Source organism: Tetranychus urticae, chromosome 1 (genome assembly GCF_039701765.1).
Source record: "Tetranychus urticae isolate SD_2017Ah chromosome 1, NJAU_TeUrti_SD_1.0, whole genome shotgun sequence".
NCBI lineage: Eukaryota > Metazoa > Arthropoda > Arachnida > Trombidiformes > Tetranychidae > Tetranychus > Tetranychus urticae.
In genome coordinates this window covers 7,657,118-7,678,309 of record NC_142958.1, presented here as the reverse complement: position 1 = coordinate 7,678,309, position 21,192 = coordinate 7,657,118, and the positions used below count along the sequence as shown (strand labels likewise).

The following is a 21,192-nucleotide window of genomic DNA, read 5'->3' as shown; positions in this document are numbered from 1 at the left end:
TATCAAGAACTAAGAATTAACTCGATAGTTTACAATCAATGTAGTTTGGATGAAAAATTGTAAGAATCAATAGACGGATTGATTACAAGAAATGAATGGACAAAAATAATTTTGATTCAATTGACTTTTTATATTTAAATTCAATTCGAGTCAATGACATACATTGTATCATGTTTACTTTGTTAATCAATTTTAACACCTTTCGGTTTACAACCTTAATTTTCCCTGATTATCCAACAACGATTTATTATTGCTATCATGCTTACTAAACAAGATGATTGCGATGCAATGTTAACATTAAAAAAGATCCGACAGAAAATGAACAGCAATTTTGGGACAAAAAACTATCGCTTCGGGAAATTCGGATGTAAAATATTGAAAGAAGTGATCAGTTATTTACAAATTAGAAAGTAAATTAGAGATTTCATGCATAGAGAGATCAGTCAATAAATAAGAATGTTTAGAAAAAAATCGATATTAAGAAGACTCGAGAGCTTGATCCAAGTTTACTTTTGTTCATCATGTTAATCGACGGTGACCCGAAGACTTAATTATCAGAGTGATTTTGATTCATTTAGACTTTCCAAAAGCCTTGGATGATTAATGGAATGTTTCCAAGTTGATGATTCATGTGTGGCTCTGGTTCACCATTTACTTCTCGGTTTGATCCACCATAAATAGCTCGGTTGATTACATGGACAGCTCCATTATCGGCCATAACATCACATTTCTTAACAGTGGCCATACCATTAATCACAGGTGACCAGAATTTAACATTTCCGTGAAGATCACGATGAGCATTCAATGTGGAACCATCCATTACTCGGAATCTTTGGAAGTTGAGCAACAATGGAGCCTGTCTTATGGATGAACAGCAGATCATTTCTGGTAAAATGTGTTTCTGGAGAAGACGTTCAACCTTTGAAGGATCAGATGTGAGTTCTGTTAATTCCTTTTCAGTAAATTGTTGATTCAGTGAGGCATCATCAACTGCCAAAACGGTGAATGGACCAGATTCTTCGGCCAGCTTTTTCTCAAATGTAGAGTTGCGGATAAGAGCTCTAAACAGATTGAAACCCTCCATTGATTCAAGAGCAGTGATGATATTTTCTTTGGCTGGTTTTATAACAGAGTCCACCATGATAACTGCCCCATTACATACATCTCGATTAAAGTGAACAATACGAGCACATTGGATGGTTGCTCGGCTTATTAGACCGGGAATCTCTTCAATTACGTTAAGACGAAGCTTTTGACCATTGGAAGTTTCAATGATTTTATTGTTGAAAAAGCTTGATTGAGTGATTAAATTTTTGGCCACATAATAGCCAAAATCAGTTGTGCTGTTTTGCTCATTTTCATCAAGCTTTTTATAGGCATTGTTAGTTGGAGCGATAATGGTTATATTGTCCATCGAGTCCCACTCTGAGATTACTCCCGATTCATTGGCAAGCTTCAAGAAATGAGATGTAAATCGATTGGCAAGATTTGCAGAAACTGGTTTAGCATTATCGGGAATCAGTACATCACTGATGGGGTAAACTAAACCATTGGTTCCAAGTAGTTCACTTCCTTCAACGGGTACATCATTGACATACAATTTGTTGTCCTCATTGCGAGTCAAAACAATTCTGTTGTTGGCCTGAGATCGATGCCAATACATGGTTGTAATGGCTGAACTGCAAATAATATTTGGAATAACATGATTTTCAAGAACAACGTTATAACAAGAGCCACCATTTTGTAGTCGACTCAAGACGGATGGATCAAGCTTCTGGAAAGCATCATCTGTTGGTGCTAACAAAGTAATTGTCTTATCAGGATCAGCCAATTCATTTGAAAGATTAGATTGTTTGACGACTGCAAAGAGAAATTAAAAGAAACATTAGTAAATTATTTAAGGCGAGAAGCTGTTTAGTGAAACTAAGTGTTGAACACTTACGGCTCATAAAGATTGTGAATCGAGGATCATTTTCAATTAAACTCAAGATTGTTGATGTTGGCTTGGGGATAACGCGTCCAACCAGATGAATAACGGCATTTGAGGCAAAGTTGTTGGGCATTGTGATTGGTGCACAATTGGCAGTAATCATTTTTTCAGGATAATGGTAAACATTAATTCGGATGGTTGATTCATTGTTGACTGTTGATAGAACCATGTTGTTATGGAAGTCACCAGTTTTGTACAATCCGTTAACAATATGATGGCTGACAAGATCGTTTGTATCAGCCTCTTTGGGCTCAACATCCTTAGTATCGTCTCCGGATGCTGGAATTTCATTCTGTAACAATAAAAGAGCAAACATTAGTGAAAATGAATATAAACAAATTTACCAGAAATAAACAATTTCAATCAAATTTAAAGCCATCCTTGGAAAGACTGAAATCAAATCAACTTACCGATTGTTTATTTTTATCATCTTCATAATCCATCATTTCTTCATCGGTGGGACTGAAAATAGTTACATTTTCTCGACTATCGGCTCGAAGTAAAGGTAATGTTGATCGACTGAAAACTGATTCCATTTTGGCAGCACCGATCTCCTTCAAAGTCGCTGTTATATTTTTCAAGTCAACCTCAACACATTGTCCAGTTGGCTCGATTCGACGAGATCCGTGGCAACATTGGTATTTAATGGTCGAGGTTTTGCTTTCTTTAGGACTTCGGATTTTAGTGACACAAGAATAGGCAGTTTCACTTTCCATGCATTGTGTTGATTGTAAGGTAAACGGTATTAGACTAGAAAATCCTTCAGTTTTATTGGCATCATTTGAATCTGGTGTTTCCTCGACAACTTGTCGTTCAATACATACATTTGGACTAAATCAATTAAAAATACAAATTAGGTTAATTTGGAACTAAATTCATTAAATTACCAGTCAGTCATACAATGAAGTCACCTCCGAACAAAATTTAAAGACAGCAAAAATGAATGTAACCCAGATGGAACAAACCAAATCAAGATTGATTAACCATTAAAATTGATTTACAAGCAATTTCTCCATATTAGACAACAGCTAATTAAACTATAGATTGATTATATTCGGCAAGGTAAAAATCTGGTAAAGATTAATTGCTAACCTTTTTAAATTATAACTTGGTAACAAGCAAACTAGTGATTTAGGTTCCTCAATCAGTTTTATCAAGTTTTAGTAAATTAATAGTCTCTTAGGCCCGTATTCACCAACTGAGATCAGAATCTGAAATCAACTAAACGTTGAATCACTTGATTCTTTGATCAAATTTAATTTTAAATTCACCAAACTTGATTAATTGATTCAAGCATCAGCAAAACAAGGATCAAACCATACAAATCTTGGATTTGTTAAAACTAGGTTTTACCAAAATAAATTAATTTTCCCCCAATCTTGTTTGTTTACATTTTGTTTACCTCAATCGAGAGTATTTTAAACTTGAATCTATTGATTTTACTTGGTGAAATAAAAAAAATTGATCTCAAGATCAGACTGATCCTCGATTAGTCTTGATTCAAGATTAATTTTTGATCTTTGTTCGTGAAACAAAAAAACACGAATCAGTTAATTTGATCCAAGAATCAAGCTTGATCTCAGTTGGTGAATACGGGCCTAAGCCTAGTTTATTTGAATTCAACTTTCAATACCTTTCAAGTAGCCAGTGATTAAATCAATAAATGTTAATCAAACAATGAAATGGAATTGGAAAATTATTGAGAAATAAAGGTTGAAATGATTGGAAAAACAAACAATTTAAAAGGGAAAATTGAAAAAGAAACAATTGATTGCTGAAGGTAACCCACACGGATGATTGACTGGAAACAATTAACAATTAAAAATTAGACTTACCCTTTCCACCAGGGTCGTCTAGGAATCAAAATTGAATCGATTCCCTTCCAAATCCATGGATTGGTGATGCCTCTGAAAGGCCAATTGGGTGTTATTGGTTCTCTTGAAGGTTCACCAGTGCCTTTGTCAACCACAACAATTTCAGGATTGAATTCTTGTTCACCAGTTGTTCCTTCAGATGATTCAACAGCAGATGAACCAGAATTGGACAGAGATTCGCCTTCCTTTTCATAAGCCGATCGTCCAGGAATTGTATGCCGTCTATGGATAAGATCATCTCTCATTGAGTTGAACCTGAATTTGGTAAAGCCAAGAATAACAAAAAATTAGTAAACATTTCAATCAAAATTGGGTTAAATTTTAACACAATCAGCTTAACCCAAAATTGTAAACAATAACTAAATTGCATTTACATACAAACCAATACAAGTCAGTAATACAATGAAAGAAGTCAATTGTAATAGTAAATATTAACCCGAAAATGTTATTTAATGTTAATTTTATTACGTGTTATTTACGTTATTTAACTCGTCTATGTTAACATTATTACTTGGTAACAATTTTTCATGGACAGAAAAGGTTCAATAACAGACTTTGATAATTGAGTTGAAATGACATTTGATGTCGGCTTGTAAAGTGTATTATTTTGTTCACATGAAACCCAGAATTAGCGTGTAAAACAATAATTTGATTACAGTGAAAGAGTTACAAACATTTAACAGTGAATCAATATGAAGAAGCAAAAGTTTCAATAACAATAAGTTAAGGATGGTTCAACACTGAATCACTGAAAGTTGATCATGATGATGATAGGGTTGAAATAAATTCAATTGAATTGCGTGCATTTAACCAAGCAAATCTTAATTTCATAATAATGTTATGATTCTCATGAGATTCAATAACAATAAAGGTTTGTCTCTTTCAAACTAAAAGATTGAATGGAAACAAAAACAGATGCGAAAAAAAGGGTTAAAACAATCACAAAAAAATACTCAGAGATGTACCCAGATAGGTGACCTTGGCCTTGAAAAAGTAAAGACTTAAAGTGAAACTTAAATTGAAAAGTGAATCCAAGTGATTACACCATGAATTCAGGGTGGAATCAAGTAGCAACTCGACAACAGTTTATCAAGTAAACATGATTATAAGGATGATGCTTTTAATGGTCATTATAAGGTTGATTATGATTGTGATTATGATTTAAGGGATTGCCAGACATGGCTTTCAGGTGGGTCAATTGTTCATAAGCTGTTGATTGTGATGGGACAAGTGTTCCAATTTTGTCATGATGTGCAAAATGGTTTGTCATATTGTTAATTCAGTGACCCTAACCTGTCCGTGAATCGTTTAATCGTTAGTTGCTATTTATGGCTTTTCAAAATTACTTTAAACAGATTTGTTATTTGAATTATAATTTTTCAGGTAAGCGGACTAAAATTAATGTCAAGTTGATCGACTAATCATCTTAATCATCTATATTTAAAGCGTATATTTTTGGGTGAATCTAAATATGTTTACATAAAGTGATTGGATTTATTTTTACAGACATTTGCAGTCTATACAAAATCTGGTCATTTTCTGGTTGTTTAATGCTGTTGCCATTGAATGTATATTTTTGAAATCTCTGATCTAAGTGAATAATTTGATTGTTATGGCAATTAGGTTTCAATGTTTTCAGATTTTGTATGGAAATAAATCGCTATTACAGTTGCTTGGTGTTTATAATTGAGGTGACTTTAAGAAATATCTCAGATGAAACGGATAGTGATTACAAATCAAGCATAACTCAATCAAATTTTTACAGTAGATTGGTTGTGACTGAAAACTGTTCATCCAGAATGATATAACCATTCCTTGATCATCATTCAAATATATTTGAATGATTGAGATGAGAGTTTACACAAAATGAATTTTAAAAGAGAAACAGAGCAATTTACAATTTACAATAATAGTAATGGTAGAAAGATCACAATTTGATTATTTGTTTGAATAGACGAGTTAATAGATGCATTACCTAGCAACTTCAACGGCTGATCAAGCAAATTTGTATGTCTGACCGAGCTATTGATTTAAGCAAATAGAGTTGCATGAACCAAAATTCAACTCCAAGAGCTATGCTTAAAGTTAATGGATAATGCATTTGTCTCTATGGAATCAGGTCTGGAGAAATCAGAGAAAATTTGAATTTAAATTGATAATTTGACTGAGAATCATTTGTTTTTAGTTTGATCTGAAGATACGGAAGCGTTGACCTGCTAATTTTCAACCGTTATGCATGAAACTGTTTTCTGGAATACACACAAAAACAGTAATTCAATGGGCATTAGTTAAGGATTTACGTTATTAACACAGATGAGGAAGTGACAAGAGCTTGTGCAAAGGTTGAAATCACTTCAGTGACTATTATTGTTGTTTATTTTCTTGCTGAACAAAAGGGTAAATAGTTAAAGTAGTTAGGAACAGGTAATTAGATAAGATTGTAGACACCATAAAAGATGAGTTATGCTAGAAAAAAGCTCAACAAGTAAACCTAACAGACAGTTGAACTTGCTGTTAATTTCATCTCGATATTAATTACATTTAAATTTAGGGTTTAATTTATCCCCTGAAGCTAAGCAGAGACTCGAGAAAAGGAAGAAATGATGGAATGAGAAAAAATCAGGAAAAGATTGAAATGAGAAAAATCTAGAAACATTAAGATGGGTTCACAGCTGATTGAGTAAAATCAAAACAAAAGTTGAAGTTGCTGCTTTTGATTGCAGTCAATTTACTTGAGTCAAGTGATTTGTTGGTTAAAATTAATTGATTTTGATTGACAATTTAAACAAGCAAACTTACCTATCCAATATAGATGACCATCCTCCAAGGAAAGTGTCCAAATTAGCTTCTTGGCTGTCTACTGTCCATGATGAGAAAGACAACACGAGAAGAACCAAGACAGTTGGTGTTAACCTGTTCATTTTTACACCAAAAGACAGATCACTGAATTGAACAATCAATTTGATTATTAATTATCAATACTATTAACCAGAACAAAGAAGACAGATTTTAAGTTTAACTCGATGTCAATAGTGAAACAAGGTAAGCAAGAGCAGAGATGTAGTTAGTTGTTGATCAAGTACGCAATTGTTGTGAGCTCAAGTTTATTTTCCCAAATCTTCACCTGACAACAGCTCGATGCTTTTTATATCACATCTTCCTTTCCCCCAGTCAATATCTTCCAACTAGCGTCCTTTTTTCCCCCAAAAGGTTGGTCTTAATCTTCTTTCTTTTCAAGCCTATTACCTGCTAACTCGTTCATCATCCTTCATCATCGTTCATCATCATGTTATCATCATTCTTATTACCATCGTTTGTTTTCACCTCTTTTCTTCCCTCTTTTTTTCAGCAAATCTTGATCTTCAACAATTTTAAAACTGGTCTATCACTCCATTGATTATTGACATTATGCTAATTATCTTGCCAACTTAATTGTTCCCTTAAACTGTCTATTGATTTAAATATCTTAAAATTCGTTGATAATCTTAATCAGTATTTCAATCGATCAATTGATCGCGAGAATGCGCAAGTAAATCTGGTTTCTTGATTGCTTCTAGAAACTTCTGGTTACCACAGGTTTGGGTCATTGTGGTTAAACAGTTTAGATTTGAAAATGATCGTGATCTCCTAAATATTCACCTCAGGCTTAATTACAATTTCACTGTCAAATAATGGCAACAATCAGTTTAACTATTACACTGTTTACCAGTAACTCGCTGTCTTCAATCATGGGCAACAAAGACATTAAGCTAACATTTTAAATCACTGATTCCATCAAAGTTGCTTGATTAGAAAAAAAAATCCTCAATTTTTACCAAAAGAATAGCAAATTCTGGTTTAAATTTACCAGTTATTGAACCAGCATTTGTCTACTCTACCAGATAATCAATGGTCCATTAATCAAGTAACAGGTTTAACTACAAAAACCATTACAAATCAACAATAACCAAACAGTTTATTGTCATCATTGTCTTGTTAATTCTCGATTCATTAATTACCGACAATGTGCTTTCTCTGTGGTTACTCTAACCTGGTTAAAATCTGGTAAAAAGGTTATTCAATCATTGTTAAACTTGTAACCATTTTGAGATTTGATTAGTAGCAATCAGCTGTTGATTTGATTAGCAAACTGTTGATGATTCCAGGAAATTGTAAACGACTTGTTTGTCTATGTACTTTAACGATCAATGTGATTGCAGTTATTTGCAAATTGTCAATGATGTTGCTTGCCAACTAATCGTTGCTAGAGTTTAATTTGGTAAAATTGAAAATGGGAATTACCCTTTTAAATTGAGTTTAATTGTTCAAGTTTCTCAGTGCCATTTGAAAACAATCAACAAATGAAAATTAAAAAACATTCAACATCAATGTTCAAGTTAACTCTTTTAGTATGACAATGTTGGAAAGTTGATTGACTATCAATTGACTTCCTTCCCAACAAACAGTTTGCTAGGAATTCAGATTCATCTCGTTTTCTATGTCAATTGTCTCTATTATCATCAACCATCATGCTACTATTAACTTGATTGTTGGCAAGAGGAAATCATCTATTCATTGATAATCTTGACTTTAAATTGAATCAAAACAAACCTCTCATTAGGCTGGAAACAGCTTTTTGCTGGATAGACATTTTTACTCTTTCTCTGTAATCATCTTAATTGCTTGAACCTGATTTATTTTTCATTCAGATTGACAGATCTTGCAGATGAAAATTGTAAGAGTTACAAGGTAATCAATAGAAGCTTCTAGTAATTAGTAATTACTAACAAGTATTCCTATGATTTAATCGACATTGTTTTCATTTCAACTTTCAATTTGAAATCCGATATTAGATGAAATCAGTGCATTATTCTAGATTATTTAATTTCACGCATTCAGTTCTAGATTTTAGATTTGCAGAATATTTAGATTGATAATCAAATGGTATAAATATTAAGGGCATTTGATTGTTTGAGAATCAGATTTAGCGCTCAAAAAGTTAACCGCCGCAAACAGCAGCACCAGTTGAGAGGGAAAAGGAGAAGACAATTGATTTTATTTTTTGGGTATTTGCAATTTTCATCTAATTTGATCAAATATAGTTAAGAACTGGTTCCTTGTTTAGTCACACATCTTGATCTTTCTCTTATTGTTTCCAGTGAACCCTGGCGATCTCGTTATTTATGTAATAATAATGTATACATCAACCATCATGTTTAAAGATTTGGCCAATTTTACATGGTCAAGTGTTTCCTTTAATAAAGAGAATCACTTCAGTTGATGAGAAATGATTTATGCGTCTGATCAACCTTACCCTGACCACCTAAAGGGTGATTTAGTTTGTTCAATGACTTGTCATCTAGATTTTTTTCAATCACTATTCACTATCATTGAATTGAGCTTGTCTGAATTAACCTCTATCTGTCCTGAATCGTTCAATTGTTAAGCTTCCAATCCGGTCATCTGAAAGCCTCTTTTTTTACCCAGTCTGGCGTATTTTCAAGATTTTCAACACTCCTGGAGTTATATCTGGTACATCAAAGACAATGTTCTAGTCTATCAACCGAATTAAAGCTTATTAGACTTAAAGACACCGATCAAGATCAGTAATTCCTCAACTTATAACAATAAATAGGAAACCATGGTCGACATAGGAGCCATTTTGAGTCTCAACTTACCAAAGCAGTCAATTTGGTTCATCTTTACTTTGGATCACAATTAGGGCTACTGCAGAGGATAATCTATCCCTAATAATATGGTTTAAATGTTATAAAGGTAATGATAGCTTATAATCTTACATTTTCAGGGTTCAGGAAGCATTTTCTTCCAGAAGCCAAAAAGTCTAATGCTTCGTGTTAGTTTATATTACCTGTTGACCAGGCAAGGGCATCGACCGGACATAAATTTGACTATGTTGATTGTAAGCTATTATCGCTTGAAAACCATCAAATCAACTTTAATGGCAACAACAAACAAAACATCAAATTATTGAGATTAATTTAAAGGCGATCAAGTTGAACAATGCTGAATTGGAATGATTTCCTAATTGGCTTGCTTCACATTTTGAATCTCAGTTTATTTCATTTGGTTGGATGTTAAGTGTTAGATCCTATTCAATAGTTCATGCAACTATTAACAGTTCCGTTGATTACAGTTTTTGCTACTTCTATTATTAACATGCAATTTGTATTGCCTTAAACATTTGCCCGTTAATTCCTGTGGTTAATGATTCTATTGAGTGTTTAATGATAAATGCTTTACAGGAAGTTGACTGAACATTCAGTTGGCTGAATTTTCTAATGGTAATGAGAAATTTTCATTGATCCTGTTAAGCTGATTTCTGGCTCTGATCATTTGATCATCTTGCTATTGCTAAATTTTGATATAATTGTCCAAGAAATTGATTCCACAATCTTAATAACAGTCAGTAATGAGATGATCCATAGATACTATCAGCTTTTTATTGTCTTAATGATTGATTCAATGGATAAACATTTTTTTCATTTTCTGTTGATCAATTGATGAATTTAAAAAATTTGATTGTATTTGTTGCCATCACAACGAGTCTGTCAACCTCTTACTGTCAGTCATCTGATGGTTGAATTGCTTCTCTCTTTTTCATCCTTGGCTCTCCTTACCTTGACATACGCTGAATCTGTTGCTGTTTTTCATTATCACTGTGACTGCTATAATTAGTGTCTGTTTTCAAAAAACACATTATCAGATTCATTGACATTTCAGCTTTAAATTTGGTGTTCTGTGACAGTTTAATCTCAAAGTAATCATCATTCCTTCTCATTATTGGAAATGAGGATGGAGAAGGAAAGAGTGACTCGTTAAAACATGTGTATTGCATGTAATGCTGTAAAAGAATCAAAATTATTGTCTAATTTTAATCCCGTGTCCTGCTAATTATGGCTGCAATCAGTGAGCGGTCGATACTTAATGTTAATATTGGTTTACTGGGTCATATTGACTGTGGTAAAACAAGTTTAGCTCGTAGTTTGAGCAGTAAAATGAGCACTGCCTGTTTTGATAAACATCCTCAAAGTCAGGAAAGAGGAATCACATTGGATCTTGGCTTTTCTGCATTTTTTATGCCTCCATCGGATAGTATGAAGAGGACTTATCCTGCATTGGAACAATTACAGGTTACTTTGGTTGATTGTCCTGGCCATGCTTCACTCATCAAAACAATCATAAGTGGTGCTCAAATTATTGATCTCATGTTATTGGTAATTGATGTCACCAAAGGTCTTCAAACGCAAACAGCTGAATGTCTTGTTATCGGTGAGATAACTTGTAATCAGCTTATTGTTGTCCTCAATAAGATTGACCTTTTACCAGAATCTACTCGTTCTGAAGTTATCGAAAAGGTGGGAAGATGATCTCAATTTGACTTCGAATCCCTAAACATCTTCTTTTCCTTCTAATTGAATTGTCATTTTTATCAGATGACTCGACGAATGACAAAAACGTTGGAAAAGACAAAATTTGCTGAAGCGCAAATAATTCCTGTTAGCGCCACCGAAGCAACTGACAAAGATAGTCGACAAAAATGGGGTATCGAAGATTTAATTGCTGCAATTCGAATGGATATTAAACCATTCGAGAGAGACTCTTCAGGGGCATTTTTGTTTGCTATTGACCATTGCTTCTCCATCAAAGGTCAAGGTACAGTTATGACTGGAACTGTGATTCAAGGCTCAGTAAAAGTCAATGAGGTTTGTCTTATTCGCATTCTCAAATTTAGCTTAATATCCCATTGATGAGTGTCATTTCACTAAATTTTAATTTTTTATTTCAGATTATCGAAATTTCCACGCTGAGTACAAAAAAGAAAGTTAAAAGCATTCAAATGTTCAAAGAACCCATCATGAGCGCTATGCAAGGAGATCGTATTGGAATATGTGTCACTCAATTTGATTCTAAAAACCTCGAAAGAGGAATTGCCGCTTCCCCTGGCTATTTGGAACTATGTTATTGCCTAGTCGTGTCTCTTAAACGCATTCAATATTATAAAGGAACCATCGAAAACAAAGCTAAATTTCACATTACCATATTACATGAGACGGTTTTAGGCAGAATCGAGTTGTTTACGGGTTTGATACCTTTTGATCCAAGCTGTGAATATCTAGCAATTGATTCCTATGAGGAAGGTGATGTCAATAATGAAGCAGTAGCCGATAATGTGACCTATGCTTTGATCCATTTAGAAAGACCAGTAATTGCTTCTAAAGGATCTCTGATTATTGGTTCTAAACTTGATACAGCTATCAATGTCAACACTTGTCGATTAGCCTTTCATGGTACTGTTTTGGATAAAGTAACAGATAAAGATTATGTCGATAATTGGTTGCCTTCATTGTCATTATACAAAATAAAAACCAAGAAAGGAACAATTGAAAGAATACCGGATGAATATGAGGCAATCGCGAATATTTTCAAAAAAGAAACAAACATTGCAACTTTTAAAGGATTCGAAGTAACTTTTAGCACTGGAGAAATTGGCTTTATTGATGGCTCTTTTGGACAAAAAGGCAAAGTGAAAATAAGGATTCCAGATGGGATTAAAGACAAATCGTTGATCAGCAAATCCTCTAAAATCAGTAAATTTGAAAAAGAGATAACAGTTAGTATTTCATTTAAGCGTTATATACACGATAAAGAAAAAAGAGTAATGAAAATATAGAAAGTAAAATTAATTTTATCATATGTCAATATGGGTTAGACCAATAGACTGAAAGATGAGTCACAATGATTATGATGATTTGTTCAAGATGATTTAATTGAATTAAGAATCGGCCATTACGAACTGGAATCCTGAATTAAACATATGCGCACTTTTTAGTATACATTTTCAATGTTGCTTCGAGATGCGCTTTTTGCTGCATTAACTCATGTAGCGTATTCCGTAATTCAACATTACCAAGTTCTAATTCCTCAGTTTCACGAGCCAATTTATTGGTATACTCAATACGTCTCTGTCTACATCGAGCAGCAGCTTGTTTATTTCTTTCCCTGCGAATACGTTTTCTTTCCTCTTCATCAACAGGAGCCTAAATAAGCAACAACATAATATTGTAAAAATAACATGAAAACATTGATACAGAGTAATCACAAGGCAAAGATATGTAAAAGAATAGTTAGAGGCTCAATTGAAATCGGTGAAAGTTGATACTCACTTTATCCCCACATGAACTGTTACTGTTGCTGTTACAGTTTTCTGGATTTATCTTAAGATTTGGTGAGGCATCTCTCGAAAGATCATCACTGTCAAATTGTGAATCATAACCTGTAATGAACGGAGCTACTATTGGAGGCACAAACCCAGCTTGATACTGATGTTCCATTTCTAACTTTGTACAATATTCACTGGTAAAATTAAGCACTAAAATGATAATTTACACAATAAAATAAACACAGGATGAAGTGAATTAAATTAACCAACCTTCTCACGGACACTGTCAATGAGTCATCATCGACAATCATTTCAAAGGTAAAACTGCAAGTAACTCCATCTAACGTTATAATTAAAAACCTCAACCATAACAAAAAATTAAATTTTCCTCAACATCTGGCTGTACATTTTGTATCTTTCAATACTATTATACTGTTAATATAACTTATATATTTTGCTTACACATATTTACAATTAATAAACACTTTTGCTTATCTAATTGCTGATGATTAAGTTATTAAGTGATTTGTTTTGTTCACCATTGATTCTGTGTTTCCATCAAATAATATTCACCGGTGAATAAACTTGGATGTTCATTGAATAGTTACATTGACACTTGTTGCTGCTTTTCAATATCTTATCAAATGTAATGTAATGTCGATGAATACAAAGTGACTTGTTTCATGTGTTATGTTAATCATCAATAGATGTTGTTTGTTTCAAATATTCAAGTATTCAAGATGAATTGAGTTGGTTTGCATCTCGAAGCACCTTCATCTGTATTGTGAAAAGAATGGAAAAATAACTCGAAATTGTTGTAGGCGAATTAATGTTTAATGGTTGATGTACATCAAAATGGTAAAAAAGCAATGAAAAGATGGTATAAATATGATTCTGTACAAGTAAGAAAATAAGGTTTTAGGTGTTAAACTGCTGGTTAAGCTCACATAAACCATCTGCGGCGAAATTGATTATACAAGAATATTCGGCTGATGGCAACATCATACAATTTATCGGACAAGAAATCTGGATTTAAAATATTCCAATAAATGTAGCCAAGCAAGGAAAACATGAGGTTAAATTTAATTTCCTGGAAAAGGTTGTTCTCATTGTCAATGGTTGAATCAAAATCATCTGAGACTGTAGACCATTCTGTTAAATAATATCCAATGAATTCGCGTATTTTTGCATCGGAAATGGCTTGAATTTTTGATGGTGAAGTGGTTAAATTGGCTCGAGTAGTAATATAATTGTTTTCTGCAATACTGAGTTCAGAAAAAAAGTTACCCAAATCAAGTCCTCTGAAGCCAATCTGACAATTTTGAAAGTTAATCAACAATAAATCCTCGTGAAGTCTATCTAGTGGAGTCTCACTTGGCACAACTAATACACTGGTTGGATTCAAGTCAAAATGGCCACAAACTTTGCGTTGATCAAGATCGTCCATTTGGTCGTAAATAGTATTAAATTGATTTGAATTGACGAAATCTGCAATTTCATTGATTAACTCAAGTTTACCAGGAGAAACATCTGAGTTTAAATGGTCATCCATTTTCGGTATACATTGAGTCTCGAAGTATTTAAACATCTCGTAATGATCAACCTCTGCAAGTTCAATTTGAAGAGCATGGAATCGGGCAATTTTTATGGCCAATGAACGGAGATAAGGAGTTGATCGAAGTGTATCAACAGTCGTTGTTTGAGCAAATGTAGCAAATCCAGTTGAATATTGATGTTCCATTTCTAACTATGTACAATATTGACCAATTAAGTACTGAAATTAAATTTACACAATAAAATAAACACAGGTTAAAGTAAATTAAACTGACCAACCTTTTCACGGACACTTTTAATGGCAAAGGGTATAACTTATACTCTTTGGTTAATCAACGACAATTATTTCAAAGGTAAAAAGTAACTCCACCTTCTGTTATAATTAGAAACTTGAACCATAACAGAAAATTAAATTTTGTTCAATTACATTTTGTATTGAAATTGCTGTTTTTGCAGGCAATTATGCCAAGACATTGAAAATCTAACAGTTCAACAGTTTTTTACTAAATCTTCCTGACACTAACTTGTTTCCACCATGTTTATCAGTTGATTATTTTTTTCTTGAGCACTAATTACTGTTACATATGTTGTGAATGCGTCAGGACATTAATCCAGTGGCATTATCCTGACACACTTTTGTTTTTTCATTGTAATCATAACTGAGAATAATGTGATTGAACTTTTCTTTTAGAGTTCATTGGTAAATAACTTAATTCAAAGGCAATGATGAGTTAATAAATACGTGAAAATATATCTTTAAGCAATCAACTTACGCGCTGAAGTAGAAACAGTAAACTGATACATTTATTTGATATGAAGTGTTTAATGGGATTCATAAATTTATGGAAACATCAGAACAGATTCACTGATTTTTACTGGTTCCTTAAGTTTCTAAATTTCATCATTATGAATGCCATGAAATACCTTAATAGAATCATGATAAATCTTTTCTTCCAAATATTCCTTTTAAAAACGATACTCAGCTTCACCTTGGCTCTTTTTACTTTTGCATGAAATGGTCGTTGAAATGAAATGTCCCTTCAACAAGATTATCGTTTAGAATATAAATTCTGTTTTTGAACTAATCTAAATCTGGATCTGAATTGATTGTCCAGGCAATGCTTCACTCATCAAAACAATCATAAGTGGTACTCAAATTATTGATCTAATGTTATTGGTAATTGATGTCACCAAAGGTCTGCAAACGCAAACAGCTGAATGTCTTGTTATCGGTGAGATAACTTGTAACCAGCTTATTGTTGTCCTCAATAAGATTGACCTTTTACCAGAATCTACTCGTTCTGAAGCTATAGAAAAGGTGGGAAGATGATCTCAATTTTACTTCGAATTCCTAAAACATCTTCTTTTCCTTCTAATTGAATTGTCATTTTTATCAGATGACTCAACGAATGGCAAAAAAGTTGGAAAAGATTTGCTCAAGCTGAAATAATTCCTGTTAGCGCCACCGAAGAAACTGACAAAGATTATCGAAAAAAATAACATTCGAGATAAATCTAGAGAAAACTCTAGGGAAATTTTTGTTTTATATTGACCATTGCTTCTCCAATAAAGATCAAGGGGCAATTATGACTTGCACTGTGACTCGATAGACAGTAAAAGTCAATGAGGTTTGTCTTATTCTTGGTCTCAATTTAAATTTAACCTATTATTCACTCGATGAGTAATATTTCCCATAATTTTACCTTGAAATTTCTTCGTTAAATACAAAGACACAAACATAGAAACTTTTAGCTCTGGAGAAATATATTTTAATTTTGAGTCGCTTTTACACAAAAAGGCAAATTTAGATTTCAGTTGAGATGGCCTTTGGACAGAAAAACCTCTAAAAAAGAGCTAATTTGAAAAAGAGAAACATTTAGCGTATGTTTCAAACGTTATGTACACGAGAAGAAAAAAGAGTAATGAAAATATGTTTCATCATGTGTCAATCCTGTGTTTGAGCGATAGTTTGAAAGATGAGTCACAATGAGTATGATGATTTTTTCAAGATGATTGCGTTATTGAATTAAGAATCGGCCGATATGAACAGGAATCCTTGATTAAACAAATGCGGAATTTTTATTAAACGTTTCCAACATTGCTTCCATATGTGCCTTTTGTTGCATCAACTCGTGTAGTGTATTCCATAATTCAACATTACCAAGTTGTAATTCCTCAGTTTCCCGAGCCAATTTATTAGTATATTCAATACGTCTTTGTCTACATCGAGCAGCAGCTTGTTTATTTCTTTCCCGGCGGATACGTTTTCTTTCCTCTTCATCAACAGAAGCCTAAATAAGTAACAACATTGTAAAAAACATGAAAACATTGTTACAGATTAATCACAAGGCAAAGGTGATTAGAGGTTTAAAATAATAGAAAGTTGTACTTACGTTCTCTCCAAATGAGTTGTTACTGATGCTGTTATAGTTTTCTGGATTTAAGTTAAGATTTGGTGAGGCATCTCTCGAAAGATCACTGTCAAATTGTGAGTCGTAGCCGGTAATGAACGGAGCTACCATTGGAGGCATAAACCCAGGTTGATATTGATATTCCATGGTAATTTTGTGTTATAGTCACTGGTAAAATTAAACACTGAAATGGTAATTTACACGATAAAACAAACTCAAATGAAGTGCAAAGAGTAATGAGTGAGCACAACAATGAGAGCAATAGATAAGAGAGATAAGGAGTTAAACGAATCAAGAAAAAAGAGAGAGCTAGAAGCACCAAACAGATTGACAAAGAAAGAGACGAGAAAAGGACAAAACAATAAATGTAACAAAATTTTTTGATGAGAAAAAGTTCAAGAAAATTGGAGAAAAAAAAGGATTTTTAGTGGCGCCATCGCGTCTTTTCTCAATTCTTATCACTAAAAGATAGTTAACATTGTACCTCTTGTTAGACTGTTTGATGAAGTTAATTAAAATTAAACTAAATGCTGGTTAATTAAATTATTAAATTAACCCAACCTTCCCACGGACACTGTCAATGAGTCATCATTGACAATCATTTCAAAGGTAAAAAAGCAAGTAACTCCATCTAACGTTGTAATTAACAGCTTTAACCATAACATGACTTAAGTACGAACAGATTCAATTAAAATGACAAAAAAAATAAATTTTCCTCTGGTTTTACATTTAGAATGGTTACAAAGATAATGTCGATCAATACAAAGTGACTTGTTTCATGTAGGTTAACATCAATAGAAGCTGTTTGTATCAATTGTTCAAGTATTTAAGATTTAAAGGTTCATAATTTTAAACCGATTTGCTATTTTGCCCTTTTGCTGAATTGCCTTTGGTGTTTTGTCATTTGCTATTTTGACCCACTACCGGAATCTTTACTTATTTTATTCACAAATCGTTATTGTTTTTCAAATAACTTTAATGAATTTAATTTCTTAGATGCTTAATGAGCTGATTAGAAGGTATGAAAAACAAACAATGTGTTAACCGATCCAGATGAAGAACCAATTTATGTACTGAATATGTTCAAGTCAGGTTTCAAAATAAGACTCTGAAATATTATATGTTTAAAACATATTTTATTGAATTTTTCAATTCATCTAAATTACATCTATTGTATTTTATACAGCATAAGGATTTATAATAGAATCGAGCTTATTTTACAATAAATGCTGTTTAAATTGTTTAATACTGACTAAGGAACAGAAAAAGTTGATGAACTGGGTTATGATTAATGCTAATATAATTTGGACTAACACCATTCGAGTATAAAAATGCATGTATTTGATGCAAAGGCAAAAATAACTCGAAAATTGCAGGCACATGGAATACATGGTTGATAAACATTAGGATGGCGAAAAAAACCAAAGAATAAGATAATGTTTGGATCTAAAACTATCTTTAAACATGGTTCTAAGCAACTAAGAAAATACGGTTCTAGGAAAGTTATTAAATTGCTTGGTAAGAATCAGGAAAACCATCTTTCGGCAAATTGATGATACAAGATTATTCGGTGGGCTGTGACATCGAACAATTTCTTGGACAAAAAATCTGGATTCAAAATGTTCAAATAAATGAAGCCAAGCAAGGAAAACATGAGATTGAATTTAATTTCCTCGAAAAGGTTGTTCTCATTGTCAATAGATGGATCAAAATCACCTGAGATTGAAGACCATTCGGTTAAATAATATCCAATGAATTCGCGTATTTTTGCATCAGAAACTGGTGAAATTTGTGATTCTGAACTGGCTACATTGGTTCGGGCAGCAATATAATTGTTTTCTGCAATACTGAGTTCAACAAAAAATTTACCCAAATCAAGTCCTCTGAAGCCAGTCTGACAATTTTCAAAGTCAATCAGAAGTGTATCCATTGTCGGTCTACCTTGTGGAGTCTCACTTGGTAAAACCAATATATTGGTTGGATTCAAGTCGAAATGGCAACAGACTTTACGTTGGTATAGATTGTCCATTATACCGAAAATAAAATTAAGTTGATCTGAATGGATAAATCTTGCAATCTGAGTGATTAGCGCACGTTCACCAGGAGAAAGATCTGAGTTTAAATGCTCATCCATTTTTGGTATACATTGAGTCTCGAAGTAATTTAACACCTCGTAATGATCAACATCTGGAAGTTCAATTTGAAGTGCATGGAATTGAGCAATTTTCATGGCCAATGAACGGAGATAAGGAGTTGATCGAAGTGTATAAACAGTCGCGAGTGTTGCATTTTCCAGAAACTCATCGATACGACCACCTTCGAAGGTAGCATAAACTTTAGGTGCCCTTCCTATGGACGATAAATGGTCCAAAATACGACACTCTAATTCATCCGAGATGGATCTGTACTGATTACCTTCACCAGTGAATTCACTTCCATAGAAACGAACGATAACTTTGTTTGGAACTTGACTTTTCTTTAATTCGGTGATGACTGATGTTTGATTAGAGATGGTTGTTGTTGGGACTGGTGACAAAAAGTCATCATCATGAAACTCAATCTGTTGACGATTATTCACTCCATCATAAGACATCAACTCACAAATGTAAAGACGATTCGATTGTCCAGTTTTGATTCGACTGCATCGTATTTGGTCAGCCGAGGCTCGCTTCCATGAACTTGAGGGTAACAATTGGCGACAAATAGATTTAGCTTTAAGCTTGAAGTCATCTTCAGTTAAACAATTTAAACTCAAAGACATGGTCAAGAGAAAGTAAGGCAACTGTTAAAAGAATGAGAAAAACTAGAAAAATAAAAACTGGTAAAGGGTTAAAACTCTTTGAATGCAAATGTTGGTATGTAAACACCTTTCATCAGGTAGATCCTTTTTATACAAATTTTTGCCCCAACTTCCCCAACCGTGTTTTTATTTTTCATTCATGCACTGGTTCGATGACGATTTTTTATTAAACCTTATTATCAGTGGAGGTAATATTTTGTTCACAAAGTAGGAAGGTTATTTATCTCAAGGCTGCCTGAAGAAGAAGAGAAATGTGTATTAATTTGTTATTCTGCTATTAGTATTATAATTTAAGGTCTTTGCCCTATTCCAAGTTGCCCTTCGAAGCATCTGATAACCTAAAACTCTTTCGATCCAATGTAACAATTTTGTGTTGGAAGGAGGGACGAGAGTAAATTATCATATTTAAGATGAATTGAGTTCGTTCGCATCTACAATAACTATCGAGTAAAAACTTTGCTTATTATGACATGATTCAAAGCCAATATAATGGTTAAAAATAAATGTTTATCAGTTGATTATTTGTTTCTTGAGCACTAATTACTGTTACATATGTTGTAAATGCGTCAGGACATTAATCCAGAGGCATTATCCTGACACACTTTTGTTTTTTCATTGTAATCATAACTGAGAATAATGTGATTGAACTTTTCTTTCAGAGTTCATTGGTAAATAACTTAATTCAAAGGCAATGATGAGTTAATAATTACGTAAAAATATATCTTCAAGCAATCAGCTTACCTGATGAAGTGAAGACAGTAAACTGATACATTTATTTGATATGAAGTGTTTAATGGGATTCATAAATTAATGAAAATATTATTACAGATTCACTGATTTTTACTGATTTTTTGAATTTCTAAATCTAATCATGTTTGTCATGAAATACTTTAATACAATCACGAATCTTTTCTTTCAATTATTCCTTTTAAAACAAATAATCGTCTTACTTTAGCTCTTTTTACTTTTGCATTGAATTATGCCATTGAACTAATCTAAATCTGAATCTGAATTTTTCGATTGATTGTCCTGGCCATGCTTCACTCATCAAAATAATCATAAGTGGTGCTCTTATTGATCTCATGATGTCACCAAAGGTCTGCAAACGCAAACAGCTTATTGTTGTCCTCAATAAGATTGACCTTTTACCAGAATCTACTCGTTCTGAAGCTATAGAAAAGGTGGGAAGATGATCTCAATTTGACTTCGAATCCCTAAAACATCTTCTTTTCCTTCTAATTTAATTGTCATTTTATCGACGAATGACAAAAACTTTGGAAAAGACAAAATTTGCTGAAGCTCAGATAATTCTTGTTAAAGCAACTGAAGCACCTGACAAAGACTGTCGACAAAAATGGTGCATCGAAGATCAAAATAATGATTCGAGATAAACCTAGAAAAAC

At 33.0% G+C, this 21,192-nt stretch overlaps 6 protein-coding genes across 6 annotated transcripts; 1 reads left to right on the top strand and 5 right to left on the bottom strand.

Moving 5' to 3' along the window:
* Nucleotides 1-109: 109 nt before the first annotated feature.
* LOC107367358 (transforming growth factor-beta-induced protein ig-h3) lies at nt 110-6,974 on the bottom strand. Its single transcript, XM_015935058.3, has 5 exons — nt 6,664-6,974; nt 3,826-4,119; nt 2,401-2,821; nt 1,943-2,282; nt 110-1,860 (listed from the first exon to the last, which is right to left on the bottom strand). The coding sequence occupies exons 1-5, from the start codon at nt 6,783-6,785 to the stop codon at nt 575-577; spliced, it is 2,463 nt and encodes an 820-aa protein (XP_015790544.2). The 5' UTR covers nt 6,786-6,974; the 3' UTR covers nt 110-574.
* A 1,932-nt stretch (nt 6,975-8,906) lies between these two features.
* On the top strand, nt 8,907-13,523 carry eEFSec (eukaryotic translation elongation factor, selenocysteine-specific). Its single transcript, XM_015935029.3, has 3 exons — nt 8,907-11,219; nt 11,298-11,567; nt 11,651-13,523. Exons 1-3 carry the CDS (start codon nt 10,758-10,760, stop codon nt 12,533-12,535), a joined length of 1,617 nt encoding a protein of 538 aa, XP_015790515.2. The 5' UTR covers nt 8,907-10,757; the 3' UTR covers nt 12,536-13,523.
* On the bottom strand, nt 12,533-13,302 carry LOC107367339 (transcription factor kayak). The gene is made up of 2 exons (XM_015935030.3): nt 13,029-13,302; nt 12,533-12,902 (listed from the first exon to the last, which is right to left on the bottom strand). The coding sequence occupies exons 1-2, from the start codon at nt 13,194-13,196 to the stop codon at nt 12,672-12,674; spliced, it is 399 nt and encodes a 132-aa protein (XP_015790516.1). The 5' UTR covers nt 13,197-13,302; the 3' UTR covers nt 12,533-12,671.
* A 313-nt stretch (nt 13,524-13,836) lies between the features above and the next one.
* Nucleotides 13,837-14,861, bottom strand: LOC107367134 (uncharacterized). The gene has a single exon (XM_015934819.2). The coding sequence runs from the start codon at nt 14,763-14,765 to the stop codon at nt 13,968-13,970; it is 798 nt and encodes a 265-aa protein (XP_015790305.2). The 5' UTR covers nt 14,766-14,861; the 3' UTR covers nt 13,837-13,967.
* Nucleotides 14,862-16,324: 1,463 nt separating this feature from the next.
* Nucleotides 16,325-17,205, bottom strand: LOC107367340 (protein c-Fos-like). Its single transcript, XM_015935031.3, has 2 exons — nt 16,972-17,205; nt 16,325-16,869 (listed from the first exon to the last, which is right to left on the bottom strand). Exons 1-2 carry the CDS (start codon nt 17,134-17,136, stop codon nt 16,639-16,641), a joined length of 396 nt encoding a protein of 131 aa, XP_015790517.1. The 5' UTR covers nt 17,137-17,205; the 3' UTR covers nt 16,325-16,638.
* A 1,309-nt stretch (nt 17,206-18,514) lies between these two features.
* LOC107367136 (choline kinase A2-like) lies at nt 18,515-19,750 on the bottom strand. Its single transcript, XM_015934820.2, has one exon. It carries the CDS (start codon nt 19,748-19,750, stop codon nt 18,515-18,517), a length of 1,236 nt encoding a protein of 411 aa, XP_015790306.2.
* Between the last annotated feature and the right edge of the window lie 1,442 nt (nt 19,751-21,192).

Bases quoted from the DNA above. Each gene is read 5' to 3' on its own strand.
- LOC107367358 (XM_015935058.3), bottom strand. From the start codon at position 6,785: ATGAACAGGTTAACACCAACTGTCTTGGTTCTTCTCGTGTTGTCTTTC. The intron at 4,120-6,663 runs GTAAGTTTGCTT...TACCAAATTCAG, and splicing joins TGGTCATCTATATTGGATAG to GTTCAACTCAATGAGAGATG. The intron at 2,822-3,825 runs GTAAGTCTAATT...TAATTGATTTAG, and splicing joins AGACGACCCTGGTGGAAAGG to TCCAAATGTATGTATTGAAC.
- eEFSec (XM_015935029.3), top strand. From the start codon at position 10,758: ATGGCTGCAATCAGTGAGCGGTCGATACTTAATGTTAATATTGGTTTA. The intron at 11,220-11,297 runs GTGGGAAGATGA...CATTTTTATCAG, and splicing joins GTTCTGAAGTTATCGAAAAG to ATGACTCGACGAATGACAAA. The intron at 11,568-11,650 runs GTTTGTCTTATT...TTTTTATTTCAG, and splicing joins GCTCAGTAAAAGTCAATGAG to ATTATCGAAATTTCCACGCT.
- LOC107367339 (XM_015935030.3), bottom strand. From the start codon at position 13,196: ATGGAACATCAGTATCAAGCTGGGTTTGTGCCTCCAATAGTAGCTCCG. The intron at 12,903-13,028 runs GTGAGTATCAAC...TTGCTTATTTAG, and splicing joins ACAGTTCATGTGGGGATAAA to GCTCCTGTTGATGAAGAGGA.
- LOC107367134 (XM_015934819.2), bottom strand. From the start codon at position 14,765: ATGGAACATCAATATTCAACTGGATTTGCTACATTTGCTCAAACAACG.
- LOC107367340 (XM_015935031.3), bottom strand. From the start codon at position 17,136: ATGGAATATCAATATCAACCTGGGTTTATGCCTCCAATGGTAGCTCCG. The intron at 16,870-16,971 runs GTAAGTACAACT...TTACTTATTTAG, and splicing joins ACAACTCATTTGGAGAGAAC to GCTTCTGTTGATGAAGAGGA.
- LOC107367136 (XM_015934820.2), bottom strand. From the start codon at position 19,750: ATGTCTTTGAGTTTAAATTGTTTAACTGAAGATGACTTCAAGCTTAAA.